Here is a 16,300-nt window from a genome sequence, read left to right as displayed (position 1 = left end):
TGTAGTAGCCCACCTGCGGGTCAGGCTGCTTCCCACTTGTAGATTTTTTTATCTCTTGTGCCCACCTACTTCTCTCTCGGGGATTCTTTAACTAGCTAGCATATCATTGGGATTTCTTTTCCCTATCCTTTTCTGCTAGGCATTCCATCTTAAGTTTTACCTGGTGTGGTCTACTACCTCTCTCTTCCCATCTCTCTTTAGTTAGCTTTCTTCTGGCAGCATAGCCTAACTGAATTATAACAGCACATATCCTCCTTTAGGCACCTGAACCTTGCTGATGTTTTTGTGTATTTTGGTGTTTTCTTTTGCGCAGTTACTTAGTTCTGACTTGTATAGAACAGTTCTGAGGTAGCTAAGCTCCAGCCCAAGTGTATGATCACTACTTGTTCATCCTGCCTGGGTTAGCCACTTGCAGCCATTCACTTTTAACTGCATATTGGAATAACTATGGCCACTGCAGGTGACATTGGTTCTTTTACGGCATGGGACTATGTCGTTTTTGCCCTCATGCTCCTCATCTCTGCTATTATTGGGATTTACTATGCGTTTGCTGGTGGTGGACAGAAAACCTCAAAAGATTTCCTAATGGGTGGCAGGAGTATGACTGGAGTCCCAGTGGCTCTTTCTCTTACTGCCAGCTTCATGTCAGCAGTTACAGTGTTGGGTACCCCAGCAGAGATATACCGGTTTGGTGCCATGTTCAGCATATTCGCTATAGTTTACACCCTTGTTGTGGTGATCACATCTGAAGTATATCTGCCAGTGTTCTACAGACTGGGCATCACCAGCACCTATGAGGTAAGTGCAGTTATGTATTTACAAAAGACCAGACAGAAATTGTGTAGCATGCTGTGGTGTTGTGTCTGGTAAAATGGCTGGTTTTCTAAAGGAAAGCCATTGTATCCTATTATAGTCAAAGGAATCCATTGGGTGCTGTTTAATTCCGTAATTTAAGACAAACACTGCTTCTGATATTTTTATTGTTCTACACCTATAGTGGACTAGAACAAAAATAATAAGCAGAGTTTGATACCAGTATACAACTGTTTATATGTGTTATGGAAGTCTGTGAGTTGTACAGATTAAGGCTAGTTTAGTATTTTCGGCAGGAACTCCAGCAGGCTGTTCAGTAGAGAACAGCCTGCTTGAGTTCTTTGGATCCGGCATTGCTGTATACTTCCACCTTCTTGCTGGATCCCATTGACTATAAGGCAGTCTGGCAGAGACCCGGCCACTACCTGTTACATATGTGGAGAATCAGCCGAACACAAAACACTGCATGCATCGGGTTTTTTTCCGTCCAATTCCAAGCATTGTCTGCCAGACCTGCTGGATTGAACACCCGGCTGTAGATGTGAAAGAAGCCTAAGACAAAGATTAATCATTGTATAATGGCATATTATGCAGTCTATTTGAAGTCAGGGTTGCTTGAGTCTGCATTGGTGTACTGTGTGCCAAATTTATCAAATATCTTTTAAACTTAACACTTTTGTCTAAAATATGTTACTCCAGTTTTTTTTTTTTTTTGCACCACTCCCCTAGTGGAGTGAGTTTGTGACTTTTCTGCGACTTTGTAAACAAAATTGCAGTGAAACTAATTAACATAGCTAGCAATGCCCATGTTCTCACTTACTTTTCAAAACTGATGTATATCAGTGCAAGTAATGCAAAAAAGTCGCAAAACCCTGTTTTGTGACTTTTTGAAACCAAAATTCTAGAGTGCAGGGCATGATAAGTTCCCTGCTATTTGTTTCAGTTCTATCCCATTTCCAAGATCTATGAACATGCAGATCTAAAAATTTCTCACGGATGAGAGTTTGCGACAAATGTATCCAGGCTAGACAATACTCAACTGTCTGTCTTACATCTGGACCTTGTTCTACATCTAAAACAGGTGTAGCAAATGATGAATGAGACGAGCCTGCCAGCCATCCCCTTCCCTGCCTATGCCACGCCGACAATTTTAGACCTTTTATGAGCAAGCAGAAGTTGCAGTTGGCGGCACAACTAACCGTTGCGCCGCCATCTGCACCTGTAATATATCAAATTTAATCATATTTCATTATAGTAAATGACCCCCTATGTTGGCAATGTACTTAGCTCACATAAGATTGCCTACAGTGGATACAATTCTAGAAAATGTTTATCTCTGATAAGTGTTAGGTGTGTATGGTTCCCTTTCTGCTCTATGTCACTGTAGTCATTAAATAACAGTAAGCAGACATCTTGAAAATGATGAGAAACTGATGTTCAAAGTATATTAGAAAGTTGCATAACTTTTGCATATATTATTATTAAAAGATACTGCCCCAAAACCGATTTAACAGAACATTGACTGTTGTCATTTTGTTAATGTGTTGCTGGTACCCATGCTTAGCTTGAGACACTCTAGCCCAGGTTTACTGAGGTGTCTGCACCACAATTCTGGTGTAAAAATCTCTCTCAAGGTAAGCCAACCCATAGTTGGATAGATTTAGAGAAAAGTGTCTATCCCTGCTACAGATTTATCATCCAGCCTGAGCCCCTGTGATATATCTGGTGCAGCTATATATAGCCTGTCTATGGTTACGCCATCTACAGGATTAGTAAGCCCGGGTCGCTATTTTTGCACTTTTCTGGCATTCATATCAAAACAGCTTCTCTGTATGTATGCAATATACTTATTACTGTGTATCCATAGAGAAAAAACATCTGTAGAATGAATCAAATAATCTAGAAAGGCAGCAATTCTGTAGCTCAGTTATCAGAGGCAAAACGTCAGTACATTTTATATTGTAGATGAGATTGGTTAAAATAAACCCCACAAAAGTCCAAAGAACCTCTGAAAAATGAGAGCTGGAATCTAATAGCAGTAAGCAACTTTTTTGATTTTTTTCTTGCTTTAGTTTTGATAAATCTACCTGATGAACCTGCTCCTCTCCTAGAGATGCAGGCTCTAAAAGGCTGTTTCTACTTATAGACTTTATATGGCCTACCATGTTTAAAGGGACACTTCCATCAGAAGGGGGTATTTAAAAAAAAAAAAAATTTTTTTAAACATCATTGAATGTTTTTCTTTTTAATTCCGGTAGATTTATACCATTGAAACTTAAATACAAAATATCGTACTTCAATACCAGTTAGTGCAGAGAGATAAAACTCCTTTATAGATAGGTAATCCATAGTTATTTTAAAGCTGCTACAAGGGAAATTTTTATCTGCAATTATGATAGTAGATGTTGAATTTAAGATTGCCTAGATAGAGATGTCCACAGAAGAGCATTGCACTTATCAGTGTGATATGTGATGCTCTAATTGAGTCTGAGGGGTCCCTCTAGTCACCATGGATGGTCTGAGTAAAAAAGTCAAGCAAGGCTGTTTGCTGTGCTAAAAGTCCAAACAAAGGGCAGTACAATCTACCCGTTTTTTTAATAAAAAACATTACATAGAATATTCACATATAGGCTGCTAATATGTGATAAAAATGTTAATGGTAATCGTAGTGTCCCTTTAATACTAGGGGCAGCATGGTAGCTCAGTGTGTAGCACTGGTGCCTTGCAGCGCTGGTTCCCTGGGTGCAACATCTGCATAAAGTTTCTGTATACTCCCTGTGTGCACATAAGTTTCCATCCAGTATCATGCCTTCACTCTAGAAGTCTGGCCTCAAAGAGTTGCAAAATAGGTATCTTACGACTTTTTGCGCTCATTTATGCAAAATTTTTGTGAATTTTTGCAGTTATACACTGCTCACTCAGTTTTGAAACGTGGGTGGAAAATTGGGTGTGGTTTAATTTGCAAGTGTGGAATAGGAAAACTGGAGTGGCTTTTCTAGACAAAAGATTTAAGGATGAGACAAATTTATCAAAGAACATACAGCATTTGATAAATGTGACATAAAGTACTCAGACGCAGACTATTAAGATGAATATTGAGATTAATTATCAGTAGATGGTGATGTATAGCCAGATGTGGATAAAGTTAAAGAATCTTCTCAACAGGATGGTTAAAGTTTTTTTTTTTTGGGGGGGGGGTTGGCATATTGAGGCCCTATGCTCTGAATAGGCCATTAATATCTATTGGTGAGAGTCCAACTCTCAACACCCAAACACTGATCAACTGTTTGAGGAGCTTGTAGCAAGTGTTACGGCCTCGCATTATTTTCATGGGTCAATCTAATCGTACAAAGTCTACTTAATATCGCTAGTGGAAGATATTGCAGTGTTTGTATTTCCAAGCATCTGATTATCAGGCGTGCTGAAAGTCAAACCCATTTTGAACTCAAAAACCTCTTTGTTTCAAGTAGCTATAAAAACTGAACACTGCTTTCTGTAACATTTGTGTGACTAGAGCTAAGCAGTATGCTCTAGATCAGGCATGCTCAACCTGCGGCCCTCCAGCTGTTGCAAAACTACAACTCGCAGCATGCCAGAACAGCCTACAGATATCAGCCTACAGCAGGGCATTGTGGGAGTTGTAGTTTTACAACAGCTGGAGGGCCGCAGGTTGAGCATGCCTGCTCTATATAATCACAGCTGGTGTGCTGTGTTTGGTGTCCTCAAAATATTATATAATCATAATATCATATGTAAATATCTAATATCTAATTCCCTACTTATGGAAAAATGTCCATATGATAATTAACCTCATCCATTTATTATTTTCACAGTACCTTGAGCTCAGATTTAACAGATGTGTACGACTGATTGGCACATTGTTGTTCATCATCCAAACGGTATGTAATGTCTAACTGGTAATTAAATTATAATTCTAGTTTGCAGAACATTTCACAGTTTAAGGGCTCATGCACATGAACTTTTTTTTTCCGTGTCTATTCTGTTTTTTTTGCGGACTGTATGCAGAATCATTCATTTCAATGGGTCCACCAAAAAAGTGGAAGTTACTCCGTGTGCATTCCGTTTCCGTATTGTCCGTATTTCCGTTCAGCAAAAAAATAGAACATGTCCTATTACTGTCCGCACTACGGACAAGGATAGTGCTGTTCTATTAGGGGCCAGCTGTTCCGTTCCGCAAATATGGAACGCACACGGAAGTCATCCATATTTTCTGCAGACCGCAAAATACATACGGTTGTGTGCATGAGGCCTAAGGCTAGGCCCTCCAGGGTGGAAATGCTGTTGATTGTATCAGCAACTTTGATGCAAGGAAAATCTTCCTCAGATTACACTAGTAGGCATGAGATGAGATATTTCAACACATCTTATCCGCATACAGTATATCAGTGCTTTTTTAAATTTGTAAAATGTACATTTCTGTTGTGTATTTTCTCCTCAGATTTGACCCTTTTTAATGTTCTGGGATGAAATCCATGGTAAGGGTCCATTCACACGTCCGTTGTTTGTTTCCTGATCTGTTCCGTTTTTTGCTGAACAGATCTGGACCAGATCTGGACCCATTCATTTTCAATGGGTCCTGAAAAAAAAACGGACAGCACAATGTCAGATTTTTTTCCAGGACCCATTGAAAATGAATGGGTCCAGATCTGGTCCAGATCTGTTCAGCAAAAAACGGAACAGATCAGGAAAGAAACAACGGACGTGTGAATGGACCCTTAATGTGCAGCAAAACAATATGTGGTGAATCCACAACCCAATCAGCATGTACTGTAGACACATACAGATTTTGCTTAATATTTGCTGTGAATATTCACCAGGTTGATAAACTTTAAGGGTGCGGCCACATGGTAAGGACTCTGCATTACATTTTTGAAGCCAAAATCAAGAGTGTATCATTAATGGATTGAAAGTGTAAAGGACAAATACGACTTCTCTTTTTTTAATTAACGCCTGGTTTTGGCTTCCAAATCTGCATCAGGAAGCCCGACCATGTGCCATACCCTAAATCTACTTTTAAAGTTTGCAGATCCTTAGCTTTACTTGCTTTGCTCTGATCTTACATTACATTATTTACATGTGTAGCTTCTTCAAAATTCTCCTTGTTGCCCTTGGAAACAGATCTCACTTTGCTGCTGTCAGTGACCTGATTACAGGGGTTGTCCAAGATAATTAAAAATCTCAGGCAACCCCTACAAAGTCTTGGATATCGGTCTACAGCTGAGTACAGTAATTGGCTACAGCAGTCACGTGCCATATCCAGGGAGTACCAGAGAACAGTGCTGGTGTAAGGCATCAGTATATGATATGCTTTTATTTTAAGACATTGTAGCGGTAGTATGAGATTTTTAATTATCTTGGACAACCCATTGAAGCCAAGCCAACCAGAAACATGAGATAGCTGCCAACTTTACATATTTTGCACCAAATATATTACAGTATAGGCTTTGCACACTTATTAGGCCTTCCTGGAAAGTTCAGAAAAGTGTGTGGAAAAGAGGTTGTTCCAAATTTATAAAATACACCATTTTTTTTTTTGTAAGGTATTAGCATGTTTAGTATACTGTGCATAACAAGATGTGGTGTAAGGATGAAACATTTATTTACCATGCCTGTTGGGTTTCACCAAATATATACCATGTGTGCAATTTTGATAAACGTGATACAATTTTCCAAATTTTCAACAAATCATAATTGTGTGCAATACTATTGATCACTAAAAGACAAATAGTGAAAAGTATTAGCAAAAGTTGCTTAACTTCATATGTAGATATAAACTGTGAAATGTTTTTTTTAATTTAAGAATGTTTTACACCGGAATAAAAAATAAATATGGGGTCATTTATCAAACTGGTGTAAAGTAGAACTTGCTTAGTTGCCCATAGCAACCAATCAGATTCCACTTTTCATTTTTCACAGCTCCTTTGGAAAATGAAAGGTGAAATCTGATTGGTTGCTATGGGCAACTAAGCCAAGTCTACATTACACCAGTTTAATAAATCTCCCCCATAGTTTTTATCATTGTTTTGAATATTTATGGTATATACTGAAAAAATATCAAAAATCACAAATACATTATATAAAAGGAAGTAAACTATACAGTCTGATGGGTATGTATAAATTAGCCAGGTCTAAAAGGAGTTTTCTGGGTGTTTAATATTGAACTATTCTCGGGATAGGTCATCAATATGTGATTGGCGGGGGTCTGATTCCTAGCATCCCCACTGATGAGCTGTTTGAACATGCCGTAACTCTCCAGCGAGAGCTGGAGACTCTGCCTAGGCCAGTGACATCATATTCATCAGTCACATGGCCTAGGATTAGGCGCATCTCAGTCCCATTCAAGTTAATGGCTCTGAGCTGCAATACCAAGTACAGCCACTATGCAACACGCAGCATTGTGCTCATTAAGCTGCATTGAGGTCATCAATATGTAACACCCCGAAAACGCCTTTAAAGTAAGCACAGTTATAATTGTAGGCAATGAAAGTTGAGCCATACGGTATATAGATAAACTGCAATCTGAAACCTGCAGAAATTTTTGGGGCTCCTAATACTACAGTAATTTTACATGTATCAACAGTTTAATTTGCAGAGTCAAAATGCAGGGGCTGGTGATATTTTTCACCAGTGTCTGCTCACCCTCTGAACTATGTAACAAATGGCAATAGCAGAAAGTTACGTCATAGTTACATAGTTGGTAAGCTTGAAAAAAAGACACAGCTTCTTCACATCCAACCTTTATTCCTATCAGGTTCATCCAGAGTAAATAAAAACCCCTATGAGTCAGATGCCAACTCTCCCATGTAAAGGGAAAGAATTTCCTTACTGACTCCAGATATGGCTATCAGAATAAATCCAGAAATCTAGTGCCTGTAACCTGCAACATTTTACATTCAAGAAAGACATCATGGCTCCTCTTGAACTTGTATAACGATTCAGCCATAACAACATCCCGTGGCAGTCAATCCCATAATCTTACTGCTCTTACAGTAAAGAATACCCATCTCTATTGATGAAACCTTATTTCATATAGTATTTACATTGAACTTCATTTGTCATTTCTCTGCCTAAGAATCCATGTTTGCCAAATCCCTAAGTAACATTATGTTATAATCATCTGTCATCTGTGTTGACTACGTTACGCTTAATATCATCTGCAAATATTGAAATTCTACTTAGTACGCCCTCATTAATAAATATATTAATCAGGAGTCAGTGCTTAAAGGGGTTGTCTGAGTTAAAAAAAAAAAAAACTCTTGTAAATGTAGTAAAATAACATAAGAAGCATTACTTACTCCTTTTCTGCCCTGCTGCTTCCAATGACATGCCCTCCTCGCCTCTGACATCTTCCCAGCTGCAGATGTTGCATACACAAAGAGTACTGTGGAGCCAATCACTGGCCTCAGCTGCATACAGGACATCACCATTGCAGCCAGTAAAACAAACAGCAGCATGGAGGACCAGAGAGCATTGCGGGAAGAAGCAGGGGGGGAAGAGTATCAATTATTGTGTTGCCCATGATCCTGGGGCTGCTTCTAAGTGAGTGTGAGAAAGTTAGGAAGCATATTCTCCTCTACTTTATGTGTGCTGTTTATAGGAGCTAGCCTCCACCCACCAGGTCTAGGAGAACTACAAACTAGAAAATCTAGCATGTAGAGGAGAAAACTATAAAAATTTCAGATATGGTAAAAGTCATAGAATAGCCAAAAATAGTGCTATTCCTTATGTTCACACACAGTAATGTTGATAATTGCAAGGTTTATTAAAAGTTTAGGTATGCTTTAATTAAATATATATAATTTTATAACACTGGAAATCTGCTTTCAAATTTAAGTAACTTATTACGCATTTTTGACAATTACAAATAATTGATTTCTCTTTAGGTTCTTTACACTGGAATTGTAATTTATGCTCCAGCTCTGGCGCTGAATCAAGGTAGGAAAGAAAGATAGATGAGAGATAGAATTAAGGGAACTCTGTTGTCTTTTGGGCATTGTGTTATTTTCAGTTTTAGGCTTCGTTCACATCACCGTTCAGCTTTTCCATTTTCCTGCTCCGCTATAGGAGCAGGAGAATGGATAGTATGGATTTGGCACATAACTGAGCCGAACGGAGCCTAAGGACCTCATAGACTATAATGGGTTCCGTTATGATTCCTCTCAGAGGAAGATTTTGGAGCGGAGACAAAAGTAGTACATGCAGGACTTTTGTCTCCGCTTCAAACATTTTCCTCCGAACGGAAACCTAATGGACCCTATTATAGTCTATGAGGTCCTTAGGCTACGTTCAGATCAGTTATGTGCCGAATCCGTCATTTCCGTTCTCCTGCTCCTATAACGAAGCGGGAGAACGGAAAGGCTGAACGGTGATGTGAACGAAGCCTTAGCTTGGGGATATCTGCATCTCTATACTAATAGCCCATCAACATTAGCTTGGAGAAGTCTGCCTTAAAACAGTCAAGAGACATGGAGCTTGGAAGAGCTTTGGAGCTTCTTTTTGTCTAGTGTGTACAGTACAGCTTAATAGTTTCTAGAGATGAGCAAATTTCATATTTTGAAATTCGTTCACACTTCATTTGGTGGTGAAAGGTGAATTGCGTTATGGATCCGTCCCGTTTCCATTATGCAGGGGAGTTCCGTCATGCATAATGTGCCAGCAAAATGCAGACCATGTACAGTACACAGATCACTTCTGTATTTGGCAGATGTGCGATTTGTGGACCACAAAATGGATATGGTCACGTGCATGAGGCCAATACTGAGAACTATTCGCAAAATGTTCAACATAATAGCTGTTAAATATGACTAGCAAAACTATTGCTATAACTGTGAATTGGAGAAACTATAAACAAGTCTTGTGTCTTAGTTATATTTAGGAATATGTCTGCATCAGTACTTTTTGGGTCCTCTAAGTAAATGGTATTCAATATCCATATCTATTTCAGTGACTGGGTTTGATTTGTGGGGCGCTGTCGTGGCCACAGGAGTGGTCTGTACCTTCTACTGTACGCTGGTTAGTAACGCTTTCATATTTTAGCTTTTATGTGTTGTTTTTCAACTTTGTTGTTTGTGACATCTCTGCTATGAAGTTATATTGTTATATTGGCAGTCCATGCCCTGGCACAGGTGCTGTTCTACTCATTCTGTCTTTTGCAGTTCCAGCACTCCTGGCACCTTTGTCTAGTGTGTCTATTGGAGGTATTCTTCATTGAACCTCACCTCATTCTGCAGCATTGCAAAGGTTAAACCCTCCTTTGGTTCTGTGTGTAGCTTCTTTTAATGTCTCAAGCAGCTCTGCTATATAATTGCAAGAACTTTGTCTGCCTTGACCTCAGCTTATTACTGACTACGAGTTACCCTTGACCCCTCGGTGCCCTGAATCAATGCCTCTGACCCCTGTCAGCTGTTTACCACACCCAGACTACTCCAGGAAGTAGTGATCTAGTAGCTCCCCTGTAACGATGTCTAGATCCCTGTATAGGAGTTAAATGGTCAATACCAGGGGACTGCCAGGATAACGGCCTTAGTTTTAGTCCAGAGTTAAATTGGTTGGTTGACAGAGTGGTTCCACATGCACTGATCATTACACAAATTTTCTGCCAATTCAAAAAAATCCCAAGTGGTAACTTTTGACTGGATTCACTCTTTTGACTCACTACTTCAACTACATTGTGATTTCTTACAGGGTGGTCTTAAGGCAGTTGTATGGACAGATGTATTCCAGGTTGGGATCATGGTTGCAGGATTTTCATCTATAATTATTCAAGCTGTTGTAGTCCAAGGTGGGATTGGCCCCATTTTGAATGACTCATATTATGGAGACAGGCTAAATTTCTGGGAGTAAGTAGATTTATTTACTGTTTCTTTTTGAGTGTTTTTGATTTGGTTATGTTGTACTAAGGAATCAAGAAATATTTCAGTACATACTGTTTTTAAAATATTAATGTATACAGCAAATGTGCTTACTCTTTTACACATTTCAATCTTAGGCACAGTACTTACCAGTATGCTTCTGATGCTAGTAAGCTATTTTAATCTATGTTTTTGATTATTGCCTCTAGTTTCAACCCCAATCCACTGCAGCGGCATTCCTTTTGGACACTTGTAGTTGGTGGAACATTTTTGTGGGTTGGAATCTATGGTGTCAATCAGTCACAAGTACAGAGATACATTGCTTGTAAAACCAGATTCCATGCTAAAATGTAAGTATTGAATTGTACTTTTTTCATTCAAAATAAACTTAATTAAAGGGGTTCTCTGGGAATTAAGAAAATTTAAATACTTAAATATGACTTCATTATAAACATATTCCCAAATACCTTACATTAGTTATAATAGCTTGTTTTGTCCAGTGAGCAATCAGGAGAAACAAAATGGCCTATTAGTACACACAGAACCTGTCCTAATCACACAGGAGGACAAGTTACTTCACAACGCTGAGCTAAAGTGCTGCCTCATCCTCCTCCCTGCTCTGCTTGTGAGGGATTATGATCCTGAATACAGTTTAATATGGTTATCAGCTGAATCTCTGTAGGAATGGAGTTCATGAGCAGATGTGGCTAATGAGCAGCAGCTCTTGTATGCAGTCTCCATTACCACAGACTGTCCTGTCCATCCTCTTTGTACTACATGAATCCTCATGAACGCTATTCCTAAGAGATTTAGCTGAAGATCCTCTCATCTGTATTCAGGATCATAATCCCTGACAAGTAGGAGAGGAGGATGAGGCAGCTCTTTACCTCAGTGTTGTGAAGTAACTTGTCCTCCTGTGTGATTAGGACAGGTTTTGTGTGTACTAATAAGACAGCGGCCATTGCCATGCCATCAGGAAATAACTGATATGACATAAATAATGAATGCAGGGATCTTACATTTATGCAGAACAAAAATGATAAATCAGACTGTTTGATAAATGGTTACTATTTAACATGGCTGACATGTATGGTATAATACTAGAAGATTTGTTAGACCAGACCCCATGCTAATTACTAGGGATGAGCTAATTGACATTCGGATGAAACATCCAAAGTCGATTTGCATAAATCTACAGTATTAGAATGTATTGGCTCCGAAGAGCCGAAGTTATTGCTTTGCGAAGTCTCGCGAGACTTCGCATAATAAATTCATAAATGAATTTGTACTGTAAAAAAACGTTTCCCGAACTCAGGTTGTCAAAGGTGCCACTTGGTTTTTTACAGTAAAAATAAATACATTTATGAAGGTATTACACAAAGTCTCGCAAGACTTCGCGAAGCAATAACTTCGACTTATCGGAGCCAATACATTCTAATACTGTACGGAGCTTCTGCTCCATACAGTATTAGAACAAAGTTTTATGCAAATCAACTTCGGATGTTTCCTCCGAAGTCGACTCACTCATCCCTACTAATTGCATACACCACACACAAACATCAATAAAGTTTACATTTTTTACTTTTCTTATCCTGCCCATACCTGATCATTAGTGAACAATATGCAGCATGCTTCTCTAGGGATACCCATTCATGATCTAATATATTTATGATACATTTTTGCTGTCAAAATCACTCTTTTCCAATTAGCTATGAACAAACAGTCATTTTCAGTTTTTTCATTCTTGTCCCTGTCTTCCTGGAGCCATAATTTTTCTTTCTGTTGTACTTTCTAACGGCACTCCTTTAATATTAAATGTAATGTAATAGGAAGCTAGAAAGAAATTCCAAATGGGGTGGAATTGAAAAAAACTTAAAAAAAGAAAACAATTCCTAAACAGTTTTATGGTTTTACAGTGTTCCCTATGAGGTAAAACTGACCGGCTATCTTCATTATCTGGGGTCAGTATGACTACAGAGATACCGTAGTAACATAGTAACATAGTATATAAGGCCGAGAAAAGACATTTGTCCATCCAGCTTGTGAGGTACAAGCCAATTTTCCCCACTTAAAAATTCCTTCCCGACTCCATTCAGGCAATCAGATAACTCTCTGGATCAGCGACCCCTCTCTAGTAGCTATAGCCTGTAATATTATTACACTCCAGAAATACATCCAGGCCCCTCTTGAACTCTTTGAATGTACTCATCATCACCACCTCCTCAGGCAGAGAGTTCCATAGTCTCACTGCTCTTACCGTAAAGAATCCTCTTCTATGTTTGTGTACAAACCTTCTTTCCTCCAGACACAGAGGATGTCCCCTCGTCACAGTCACAGTCCTGGGAATGAATAGATGATGGGAGAGATCTCTGTACTGACCCCTGATATATTTATACATAGTTATTAGATCTCCCCTCAGTCGTCATTTTTCTAAAGTGAATAACCCTAATTTTGATAATCTGTCAGGGTACTGTAGTTGCCCCATTCTAGTTATTACTTTAGTTGCCCTCCTCTGAACCCTCTCCAGCTCTGCTATGTCTGCCTTGTGCACTGGAGCCCAGAACTGTACACAGTACTCCATGTGTGGTCTGACTAGTGATTTGTAAAGTGGTAGGACTATGTTCTCATCATGGGCATCTATGCATCTTTTGTTGCAACCCATTATCCTATTGGCTTTGGCAGCAGCTGCCTGACACTGTTTTTTACTGCTTAGTTTTCTAGTTTATTAAAATTCCTAGATCCTTTTCCATGTCAGTGTTACCCAGTGTTTTACCACATAAAAAAATAAAATAAAAAATTGTGCTTTAATACTTTGGAAAACATATTTTTTCCTTGTGTCACCACATTATTGCCCTCTTAGCAAGCTCTGCCTGTAATTCCACTAGATGTAAGGTAGCCTCTCACCCAGTTAAGCCAGTACTCTGTTCAGCACTGATGAGGGGCAATTACCCTGAAACAGCTGTCTGCAGATGAGATGCTGGCTTAGTTGTTATCCAAGTCATGTCTCAAGGCCTGTTTAAAAGGTTGAACATTAACTTACATCTGGTGGCATTAGAGGCAGAGCTCACTGAGTGTTCATTTGGATTCCCTCTTTCTAGAATTCCAGGGGGTGCGGTGTCTAGCCTATAAGACTCCACACCATTGAGGCGCTCTACATAAGGAGATATTGTATTCCCCGTATTCTGATGCCCATAACTTTTTCATATTTATGTCTAAGGAGTTGTGTGAGGGCTCATTTATTGCAGGGCGATCTGCAGTTTTTATTGATGCCATTTTATGTTATGACTTTTAGATCACTTTTTAGTACATTTTTGGGGGGAGGTGAACATATGATCTTCTGATTGCTTCTGCTATAGACAGTAAATTGCAATTGCAGTCTATGGGAGAATCACTAAGTTCCTATGTCACAGGCAGGGCTCCAAAAAAACACTGCTGTGACAGGCCTCGGATCCTTTATAGGGCCAGAAGCTGCCACAGCAACCAAGTGGCTCCCTCGATCTTGGTACAGGTGAGCCTTGTGTGCCCCAGGAGCACAGAACTTAAAAGAAATAAAAGACCTCTCATATGCAGTCGTCGCAAAGAACCACAGCATATAAGGGGTTAAAAGTCCATAATCTGTGTTATCGTCGATCACAGACTATCTCTGGGTGTCTCCTACTGTATGTAAAACAGCAGAAACCAAGCCGCTTTCTTTATATAACCAACATCTGCCATACATTTAAGGTGGATGTCTGTAAGGGGCTAAGCCACACCCTCTAAACCAGGCATGTCCAAACTGCGGCCCTCCAGCTGTTGCAAAACTACAACTCCCAGCATGCTCTAATAGGTGTAAGCTATCCAGGCAGGCTGGGAGTTGTAGTTTTGCAACAGCTGGAGGGCCGCAGTTTGGACATGCCTGCTCTAAACCATACCTCATTTTTACTTTAATGGCCATTATTTTTTGTTGAAAGATGTGACAACCCTACTGTCAAAGGGTAGGATATATTAGACAGCAAATGAACTGTCAATTCTTGAAGCTGCTTTGTTAGAAGCAGCAAATGTAAGTACTGTATCCAAAGGCCAAATTGTGATAGGGTCACAGCATATCCAAATTATTATAATTTTTTTTTCCCAGTCAAATAGCTGTATAATGGCTTGTTTTTTTGAAAGACAAGCTGCACTTTCTAATGGCACAATTTAATATTGTGGATGTAGTAACAAGCTAGAAAAAAAATCCACAGTTTTATGGGTTTTGTTTTTATGGCATTCCCTATACGGAAACCTGACCCGAGCCCTTCATTCTCTAGGTCAGTATTATTATAATGATGTCTTATCTATATGCCATACTTTTTCTTGTGTATTAGTACTCAAAAAAACCTTGGAAAAAAAAATCTTTTTTTTACCCCCATACATTTTTTATAGTTATGTCTTAACTTTGTGGGGGTTCAGTTTTTATGGGGCGATCTATAGTTTTAACTGATACTATTTTGGAGTGTGTATAACTTTCTAATCACTTTTTATTACATTTTTGGGGGGAGACCATTTAAATTTTTTGCCATTACACAGTTTGCCGTATAGGAAAAATATTTTTATATTTTAATAGTATGGGTATTTTAGGATAGAGGAGATTAGAATTTGTTTTATTTTATATACTTTTTTTTTTTACATATTTAACTATAATAAGCAACCATTAGATTGCTTCCACAGTACATTGCATTGCATTGCATTGCTATTGCACTTCATTGCAGATTTGCTATGTTCTTATAGAGTCCTGCCACCTGCAGGGCTTCATAGGAACTACAGCTCTAAAAGTCCTTGTTTCTTCAGAGGGACCAGGGCTTTCACAGACGATCAACAGTTACCCCTATCATCGTTCAGATGCCATGGTCTAATTTGACAATGGCATCTGAAGTGTCAACGTTCTTACCATGATTAAGATCGCTTAGGTGATTGAAATGCATGAGTTACATTACTGCACTTTTGCCTATGGAATATCATTTTTAATAATTGAAAAAGTCTACATTCATTTACAATCCTGGCGCTGAATGATCACTTTTTATGGATCACTGACACTCACTGGAGCGGAGTCCGTGCAATCACAGTATCCGGATAGCTGGCATTTGTTTGTTCCACGCACCGGGTATCTGCTGTCCATTTTTAAAGTGGCAACTTCCGCAGTACATGTATGCCACTGGTCGTCAAGGGGTAAATGTTATGGCTGGTAGGTGTATACTGTCACTAACAGAAAATCTAATCTCGCAACCACATGTACTACACAGTAATGATTATAAATATATATACATTTGCCAATGACATTTTTATGCATTACATGTTTTATTAGGTCCTTGTATGTGAATCTATTAGGACTCTGGGCTATTCTTTCCTGTGCAGTACTTTGTGGACTAGCTATGTATTCTATATATAAGGACTGTGACCCCTGGACTGCCAAATTAGTATCAGCCCCTGACCAGGTAAGAAAAAATACCCCAAAATGGCCAGATACCCTCCTTTTAAGGTAATTATACTTAAATGTTTTAGCAATGGAGCCTTAAAGCTTTCTTTAGTGCAAATGTGCCTTCAAAACAGCACATATTAAAAAGCTATCATCCAGCAGGCCTTGTAGATACGGGTGCCTC

General features: G+C 39.0%; 1 protein-coding gene across 1 annotated transcript in view; it reads left to right on the top strand.

Annotated features, from left to right (window-relative positions):
* The first annotated feature begins 447 nt into the window (after positions 1–447).
* LOC122925888 (sodium-coupled monocarboxylate transporter 1-like) overlaps positions 448–16,300 on the top strand; it is a 30,382-nt gene continuing 14,529 nt past the window's right edge. Inside the window, exons 1-7 of the mRNA XM_044277234.1 lie at positions 448–798; positions 4,647–4,712; positions 8,718–8,769; positions 9,779–9,846; positions 10,519–10,673; positions 10,895–11,035; positions 16,006–16,135. Coding sequence (XP_044133169.1) covers positions 448–798; positions 4,647–4,712; positions 8,718–8,769; positions 9,779–9,846; positions 10,519–10,673; positions 10,895–11,035; positions 16,006–16,135 — 963 coding nt within the window. The remainder of the gene's footprint in view (positions 799–4,646; positions 4,713–8,717; positions 8,770–9,778; positions 9,847–10,518; positions 10,674–10,894; positions 11,036–16,005; positions 16,136–16,300) is intronic.

Source organism: Bufo gargarizans, chromosome 2 (genome assembly GCF_014858855.1).
Source record: "Bufo gargarizans isolate SCDJY-AF-19 chromosome 2, ASM1485885v1, whole genome shotgun sequence".
Lineage (NCBI taxonomy): Eukaryota > Metazoa > Chordata > Amphibia > Anura > Bufonidae > Bufo > Bufo gargarizans.
This window is presented reverse-complemented; position numbering and strand designations above follow the sequence as displayed.